General features: G+C 38.4%; 1 protein-coding gene across 2 annotated transcripts in view; it reads right to left on the reverse strand.

The window, feature by feature from the left end:
• HOATZ (HOATZ cilia and flagella associated protein) overlaps positions 1–8,836 on the reverse strand; it is a 33,718-nt gene extending 24,882 nt beyond the window's left edge. Inside the window, exons 1-3 of one of the 2 annotated variants that reach the window (XM_074335509.2) lie at positions 8,503–8,830; positions 6,917–6,955; positions 6,368–6,438 (exon numbers count right to left, since the gene is read on the reverse strand). In XM_074335509.2, the coding sequence (XP_074191610.1) occupies positions 6,368–6,438; positions 6,917–6,955; positions 8,503–8,728 (336 nt within the window). In that variant the 5' untranslated portion in view covers positions 8,729–8,830. Of the gene's footprint in view, positions 1–6,367; positions 6,439–6,916; positions 6,956–8,502 lie in introns of both variants that reach the window. The other variant, XM_088791461.1, reaches the window with a different exon arrangement.
• Between the last annotated feature and the right edge of the window lie 388 nt (positions 8,837–9,224).

Genomic DNA, 9,224 nt, shown 5'->3' on the forward strand with positions numbered 1-9,224 from the left:
ATATGGTATTTGTCTTTCTCTGTCTGACTTATTTTACTTAACATAATGTTCTCTAGGTCCATCCATGACTTTCTTAATTTCTTCTATTGAGTTCTTAATCTCCAGATATTCTATTTGGTTCTTTTTTAAAATTTCAGTCTCTTTCGTAAAATGCTCATGTTGCTCTTTGGTTGTGTTTCTGAGTTCATTAAACTGCCTTTCTGTGTTTTCTTGCATCTTGTTGAGTTTTTTCAGCACTGCAATCTTGAATTCTCTTTCATTTAAGTCACATATTTCCATATCTTTAAGCTCCTTTTCTGGAGACTTTTCACTTTCTTTCTGAGCTGTCTTGTTGCATTGGTCATTCATGACAATTATTGATTTATTATTTATCTTCCTAGACATCTACAGGAGTGGCTTCTGCAACAGGTTGATAGGAAGAAGTCTTTCTTCTGTTTTCCAGTACTTGTTGGTAGAATGCTTTATTTTCTCTCCGACTGCAGTCTTATTTTCTCTCTCACATGGTAGTGCTATGTTTTCTCTGCACTATTCCAGCCTCTCACATAATGTGGGGATTCCCTGGGTGACGGGCTTCTCCTCTGTTAACAGTTCACCTGGGTCACAGGGTGCTGTGTCCATGTGGGTATGCGGAGAGCTTTTGAAGTTCCAAAGCTCTTTCTGCACCAGATTCAGAGCCCGTGTGTTTCAGCAGTTCTGTTTACTCTTGCAGGGATTCACCCAGATAGGTGGGGACAAGGGAGGGGTGAGTTGTGAGAGGTGGCCCAGAGCAATGGCGGCTACCACCACCACAGCTGGTCCTGTTTCCATAACTCCCTCCAGTTTGCCGGAACTAGTTGGGCTGCAAATCTGTGTCTGCCGTCCACAGTTCTCAGAACAGCAAATATTCTGTTCTTTTGATCTGACACTGCTACTGTTCTGCTTCTAGCACTGGGCAGGTGGGGTCGGGCAAGCTCTGGAAGGGTAAGGAGGGGGCAGCTAGTCTCAGTGCCTAAGGCTTCCATTCTCTGCTCGGCAGTGAGGGCTTAAACCACTGTTTTCAGCTTTCTTCCCTCAGGCTTTTCTCTGAGGTCTCTGCTGTAAGCATTGGGTTCAGCCATGTTATATGCTGCCCCCTCAGCCCTGTGGGCCATAAATGGTGCCCTAACAGTCCGAGTTCTTCCCTCTCCCGCAGCTGCAGTAGTTCCAGGATGCAGCGAGCTCGGAGCATTGAACTAGGTCTGCGTCCTGCACCCGCGTTCGGCTCCGTTCCTGCACTTCTCCCTTCCCACCTCTCCCGCTTGTGCGATTCGCCCACCTTTAGGTGAATTCAGTAGTGGGCCTCTTCGTCTTGCCTGTCTGCTGTGCAGGGAGTCCTTTGTCGAGTTATAGTTGTCCGATTAGTTGTAAATTCCAGGGGAGATTTACAAAGGCTCACCTCACACTGGCATTTTGATGACGTCTTGGAGGATTTTCTTTATCTAGGCATCCTGGCAATGACATTAAGGAAATTCCCTACATATATGGTTTGGCTCAATGACACTGACTTATAGTGATTCTGAGTATCCCTCTTTCTACTTTGAAAGTGTAGGATAACAAAGGACAACATTAAAGTTTTCCACTTTCATGATTCAGTGCATAAAATGCACTTTTGTGAAGCTTTGTAAATTCTTCTTTTAAGAATGTCCTCATTGTAGCACTATTTGCTTCTGGTTCACAGCAGTTCCATAAAGCAAACTCACTTTTGTGTTAGACTTACACTATGGTCAGTAGTGGTTGTATAGGTTGTATGGTAGGACAGATTATTTATCTGAGATGTTGATCTGCAGATTGAATAACTTCCTTGTAAATATTTTTAGTTTATATTCCCTCTTGTTAAAACTTTGATTACAGATGGACATTTCCAAATATGTCACCTAGATATGCCTTAAAATACTGCTTTCATCTCTTTTTCTTTCTCCCAGCAAATGAATCATTTATAATTCTTTTTATAATGAGATAATCATCTAAAGAGCTTTCTTAAAGGTGGCAAAACTAGAAAGCAAATTAGTTTTATGATTTCAAAGAATGAGCTGACTATTCATTTATTATAATGTTTTGAGACTACTTTAGAACTCTCAAAGGAAGAATAATGGTCCAGTGTAGTGCTATAAGTTTCCCTTTATGGACAGAGTAAGCCATCTAATCTTGACAGACTCAATTGTTTTTGATTTTCTGCCATGAACACCCATCACAGAAATAGAAGTTGTGATTAATAGCATTTTGTCCACTAACCAAAAGCATTTATAATGTATACCTGGAAAATATTCCAAAATGGAGGATAACATTAAAGTTTCAAACAATTTCAACAATTGAAAAATCAATGTCAGTTGAGGAGAAAAAGCTATAAAGGTACTTTTTAGGAGAAATGGAAAATACATTTTAAAATTTTCATTAATTTTAAGGAGATAGTGGAAGAAAAAACCTTTAATAGAAGTGATGGGAAATATTTTTTCCCATTTAAAAATGAAAATTATACCAGGAATTTACTTGTGAATGTAGATGGTCAAAACATGTAGATTCTCTTAAATAAATCATTATAAATGTTTTATTAGTTAAAGCTAAAACTTCTAGAATGGGGTGGTAGCAATGCAGAGAGAGTACTATGAATTAAGAAAAATAGTGGTATTCAAAAATAGATTTCATGTTTTAATAATTACAGGGAGTTACCTTTCCTCTCATCATACATAGACCCATTAGATAAACACAAAACTGAGAAGAGAGGTGATGCGCTAAAATGGTCCTAAAGCAGACTTGCAAATAGATTAGCTTTTGGGAGTATTCCTGCAAAAATTATCAGTCTATAAAATTTGCCAGATGGATATATATGTTGAAAGGCTAAACAAAAGGGAACTATCACTATAGAGCATACCTTCACTCATTAATTCAATTATTCATATATTTATTCAATAAACAAATATTTGAGTTTCAACAATTGGAAAGGTACTAGGGGTAAGCAAATAAGAAATAACCTCTGTCCTAACAGAGGAAAAGAAAATGAACATTTGTTGAGGGAAAACTGTGGCCAGGTACTTTACATCTTATATCAACTCTATGAGGTGGATGTTTTTATCATGCCTACTTTTGTATCTGAGGAAGCTGAACCTCACAGGGGTTTAATAGGTTGCTCAAAGTCATATAATAGTAAGTGGCAGAGTTAGACTTCCAAACCTACTTTGTCTCCAAAGTCCTCTATACTATGGAGCCTGTAATCAAGCAGGGAAGATGGAAACATACACAATTACCTGTAACACAGATCAGAGACTGTGATAAATACTAGGAGAGAGGTATATGGGACCTCCTATGGGAGCATAGAGAAGGAAGTTATTCATCTGCTCGTCTCTAGGTCACTTCTGTGAAGTCTTCACAGAGAATGTGGTATTTGAGCTGGGCCTTGAAGATAAATGGGGGAGCGTTTTAGGTAGAGACATCAAAGTGCATTGCATGTTGAAGAAACAGCTTATAGTCCTGCAGGGCTGGGATTGGTGTTTCTCACACTTGTATTCATACTGCAGTTTTGAATTTTAGAATATTTGGCAGCATACCTGAACAATGCCATGGCCAGCAATCATTACACACAACGAGTGTCATGGGCTTTGGAGTTAGGATACAGGCTCTGAATGCAGGCTCTGTCACTTCCTAGTTGTGGGAACTTTGGAAAGTCGTTTAAACCTTGTTTGATCAAATGGGGATAATCATCATGAGGCTGTTTTAAGGAGAATATGAGTTGCTACATATAAACTTCTCAGCTTACTATATAGCACATGGCATGCCCTCATTAAATTGACTGTTACTGTGTTTCCCCGAAAATAAGACCCAGCCGGACAATCAGCAGTAATGCGTCTTTTAGAGCAAAAATTAATATAAGACCCAGTATCATATCATATCATATCATATCATATCATATCATATCATATCATATCATATCATATCATACCATATTATCATATTAAATAAGACCCGATTTTATATTATAGTAAAATAAGACTGGGTCTTATATTAATTTTTGCTCCAAAAGACGCATTAGAGCGGATTGTCCGGCTAGGTCTTATTTTCGGGGAAACACGGTAGGAATACTATATCACAGTAATATCTGAGGCTATCTATAAAAGTATTCAGTTATTGCAGGATTCTCTTGGTTGCTCTTTGCACCATGGGATTGTTTGAAGAGAACTGTGTTGTGCAGTACTGACTAAGCTTTCCTATATACTCACAAGGCATAGTTTCAGTAACATTCTCTTTCTTCCCCTCTGGCTGGCTGTTTTGTTAGGCTTCTTTTACTTTCAAAATAGAATCTTCTATACTGCATTGCAGGACCCACTTAAAATAATGTATAATTTGGCAGATACCACAGAATAATATATATGTTTAGGTTTAGCAAAACTATATTTTACCCATTCACCACTTTGGTGGTTGAGAACCAACTGTACAGAGTATATTACATCGTGGGTGGGGGAGAGGTATAGGGGAAGAGAGTGATTGGAGAGCCATAGAAAAAAACTGAAAGTAGGTGTATGGACTGAATTGTGTCACCCCCCAAATTCCAATATTGAAGTCCTAACCCCCCCCCCCCCCCCCCCAGTGTAGCTGTATTTGAAGATAGTGCCTTTAGGGAGGTAATAAGGTTACATAAAATCATAAAGGTGGGGCCCTAATATGGTAAGACTGGTGTCCTTATAAGAAGAAGAAGAGACACCAGAGCTCTCTACTGCCATGTGAGGACAAAATGAGAAGGTGGCCATCTATGTAAGCCAGGCAGAGAGGCATCATCAGAAACCAACTGTGACAGCACCTTGACCTCAGACTTCCAGCCTCCAGAACTGTAAGAGAACAAAATTCTGTTGTTTAAGCCACCTACTCTGTAGTATTTTGTTCTGGCAGCCCTAGTAGACTAATACAGCAGGAGAACAGCATAATTGGATTTGGGTTGTAGGAAGATAACCAGTGTGGAGAATTGCTTTGCTTATTTTTTGTCTGGTCAACTCTATACAGTCTTTGCAACTCGGCTCCTTTGGGAAGAGTTCTTGATTCCTCAAGCCTGATTTTGATGTTCTGCAAATCTATCATAATAATATCTCATAATTATTGACTTTAATTGGCTATCTCTCCCACCAGATTGTAAACTCCTTGAGACCAGAGATCACACCTTATCTCTGCATTCCCAGAACCTAGTACAGTACTTGGCACAGAGCAGGTTCTCAATAAATACCTGTGGAATTAAGTAATCAGTAAGTGAATAGAAGACTCTGAGGCAAGGAACCCAAATTTTAGGCTACTAATATAATAGTCCATTAGCAGAACATCTACCTGTAACTCATATCATATTATCTTAATTGTGTGACAAAAGATGATAAAAATTGATAGCAGTTTGTCTTTAACTTTTACTTCTAATCCCTTCCAAAAATGAAATTAAATGAAAATTTAACTCAAAAAAGGCTGAAAAAGTAATTTTTAATGATTTTTACCTCACTGAAGTTTAGGCTCCCTCCCTCCTGTCAAGTCCTGGTATAAATATAACTAATATCTCTATCCTCAAGTACCTAATATCCTCAAGAGAGAAGAAAATGCTGACTATTTCTAATCACCTAATTTGTTTGGAGGAATCACCAATAGTCCACAAAGTGAATTAATATGATCAGTAAACTTAAATGTATTGTTCTGTAATTTATGTAGAATTCCCGATAAGTCTTTCAGTGTTTGCCAATATGTCCAATGATTAAAGACATTAGGCCAAAGCAAATCCTCTGTCTTTGTTTTTATGGCACAGGAACAGTTACAGGAATGGAATTTGTCCATTAACTAAACAAAGTGTTTCTATAAATCACTGCATTAATTGCTGAATTAAAGGCTGTGCCTGCATCATGAAAAGCAAACAAAGGATATTGCCCCCCAAAAAGGACATGTTCACTTGGTTTGACAATACTAATGTGTTTGATTTCAGCCTTTAGCGATGAAAATGGTTCTAGATGACAGACTCATTCCTCTGATCATTTAATTTTGACATATTAAGACAGTCAATTCTATTAAATTTTTCCTGTTCTTATAATATTTCTGGTCTTAGAACATCGTATATGGTTCGGGGCCTTATTGGATGGAAAGTCTGTGAATCCATCTTTCTCCTCTAATTCTGTTGTTCCTATACATCCTTGGGCTTTTGCAGAGACTGAGAATAGCCAAAGTTTAATAGAATTTCTTAATCTTTCTTAATTAAAATTTGAATAAATCTTTTCCATTTGCTCAGGCAGACACACCAGAAGTAAAAAGTTTTTATATACATATGTTAAAAAAGAATAATTGGGATTATTGACAAAGTTTAATGAAAATCAGATGACCTTCTGAAATATTGGCTTACCTTTCGGAGATACTTTTCTTTCTCTTCAGATTCCTGAATCTTTAGGGTTTCAGTAATGACATCTGTGCCCTCTAAAGGAAATAAAGTCAAATTCAATCTGAAGTGATTTTATCATGATTTTACAATAATGTTGATATAAAATTGGACAAAGATTGAAAGATTGATATAGCAGGAAGGTAAACACAAATACGTACTGTCTTGAAACTTTATAAACCAGATTCATATATAATTGGATATGGACTTAGCTACGGCTGCAGGGAAACTCCGATCATGTTAGAAGACAAGTAAGCCTGAGTTCAGAGACAAGAAAAGGTCTCTGAAGAGAACATACTAGCACTATCAGAGATTCTAATTTCCACATTCCTATTCAACATGTTATAGGAATTGAGGCATTTTCCTCTGGATAAATAGGGCGGTTTCTGAGGCAGGGTGTTGGTATGCAATTCAGAAAGTCATGCCAACATATAGAGTTGTATCCTTGTACTTTCTACTCATTTCCTGAAGAATTTAAGAATCGGGATGTTGAAAGGCATAAAACTTGGTACTTACTGTTTTTCTCAAGGAAAAAAGACTGCAAATAACGTTTCACTGAAAAATATAAAAGTAAAGTAAAGAAATCATTGGAAAACCACAGCATTAAAGGTATTTAAACTTTCTATACCTATAAAAATTGCATAACAATTTCCTTTTTTTAAATTAAAATTTATTGGGGCACAATGGCTAGTAAAATTACATAGGTTTCAAGTGCACAATTCTATATATCATAATCTATATATCACATTGTGTGTTCACCACCCAGAGTCAGTTCTCCTTCCATCACCATATATTTGACCCTGTTTACCCTCATCTACCACCGCCCCCCTTACCCTCTGGTAACCACTAAACTATTGTCTGTGTCTATTGAGTTTTTTGTTTCTTTGTTTGTCTTGTTCCTTTGTGGCTTTCAGTTTTATATCCCATATATCAGTGAAATCATATGGTTCTCGACTTTTTCTGTGTGACTTATTTCGTTTAGCATAATGGCACTATTTCATCTTTTTGAATAGAATTACCATATGACTCAGCAATTCCTCTCCTGCATATATATGCCCCCAAAATCTGAAAACATTTATCCATAAAGATATATGTGCTCCCATATTCCTTGCAGGTTTATTTACGGTGGCCAAGACATGGAAACAACCAAAGTGTCCTTTGATAGATGATTGGATAAAGAAGATGTGGTATATATACACAATGAAATACTATTTTGGCATAACAGTTTTCACATCTTAGGCCTTACTAAGATCTTACAGGTCAGGGAACTTGGTTCCTAAGGTTGACTCTGCCTTCAACTTTCCTTAGGTATTTCATATTTGAACTCAATTATGTAAACAACTATCCTTAATATCCTTTCAGCCACGATAAAACATTTCCTCAGATTATTCTATACCATTTGGCCAAATAGATGCCATAACCTAAGGGATACTTTATTTTAAAGTATCTCTTATACTTTTAGATGTAACAAAGATACCACTGATCTTTTTGGGGGTGGAAGGATTGCTGAGAATGTTTAAGAACTATTTCTATAGGGTTTTAGATACTTGAAATGAAAGATACTTGTTTTAGAATTAGGTTCACTAGACAAATGCATCAAGATGTGTGCTACATATATACAGTGGAATATTACTCAGCCATAAAAAGAATGAAATCTGCTATTTGCAATAATGTGGATGGACCTAGAGAGTATTATGCTAAGTGAAATAATTCAGACATAGAAAAACAAGTACCGTATGATTTCACTTATTTGCAGAACCTAAAAAACAAGACTCATAGATACAGTGAACAAACTGGTGGTTGCCAGATGTGAGTGGGCTGGATTATTGGGTGAAAAAGGTGACGAGATTAGCATAGGGAACATAGTTAATAATATTATAGTAACTATGCATGGTGTCAGATGGGTACTAGACTTATGGGGTAACTACTTCCTAAGTTATATAAATGTCTAATCACTATGTTGTACACCTGAAAGTAATATAATATTGTATGTCAACTGTAATTGACAGAAAAAAGGATTATGTTGAGTAGTTTTTCTTGGGAGGGGCTTCCAAGTTCGTTATGACGGAAGTAGAAATCATCAATTAGAGGGAGCTACTCACCATGTGCACTGCTCTTAGAGGACCGTGCCACCGGCAGGCGCTGAGTGCTACCTCTGGACAGCACCAACTGGGATTCGTTAGGAGGGTACATGGACGCCCGGATCCAGAACTGCTTGGCCAAGTTGGTGTCCTCTTCCGAAGAACCTGTGAACACCAGTAATCCCTGGGGACAAATTTCACAGGACTCCTTTCCGCTGCTAGGACTTGCACTGGGCCCTGTTTCCATGGCAACTCAGGACGCTTCTCCAAGCTCCCTCGCCCCTCTCCCAGCCCCGCCCCTTGGAGAACCGCCAAGTTGACAACAACCGCCCAGAAGCCCTTAGTTTCCTCGATAGATGTTTGCGTCCATCTACCACTGGTGGGCCATCTGAAACCCACTTGTGCAGTGATCACAGGCTTTGGGACCAACTTTAGCGTTGGAGTCGAGATAGGAGAGTTGAAACATCAACTCGGGGGCGTGTCTTGTCCTGTTAGAGTCAGTGGGGGAGCACTTCAGCTCTCATATCCTTAGTCAGCCTTCTTCGACTCGCTTTCCCTGTTTTCCAGCTGCCATACCCCCAAAAATATCTAATAAAGCGTTCAATTCCTTAGCTCCACGCTGCAATCTCCCCTTCCACACCAGATTGCCGTAGCTCAGCACCCTCTACAGGGAAGCTCTGGGTCTGCTTCGGATGAAGAATAGGGCGGTTAACATCCGATTGGGAGCTGGAGGTATGAACTGG

This window comes from Rhinolophus sinicus, chromosome 14 (assembly GCF_057876585.1).
Source record: "Rhinolophus sinicus isolate RSI-liver-muscle chromosome 14, RSI-T2T, whole genome shotgun sequence".
NCBI lineage: Eukaryota > Metazoa > Chordata > Mammalia > Chiroptera > Rhinolophidae > Rhinolophus > Rhinolophus sinicus.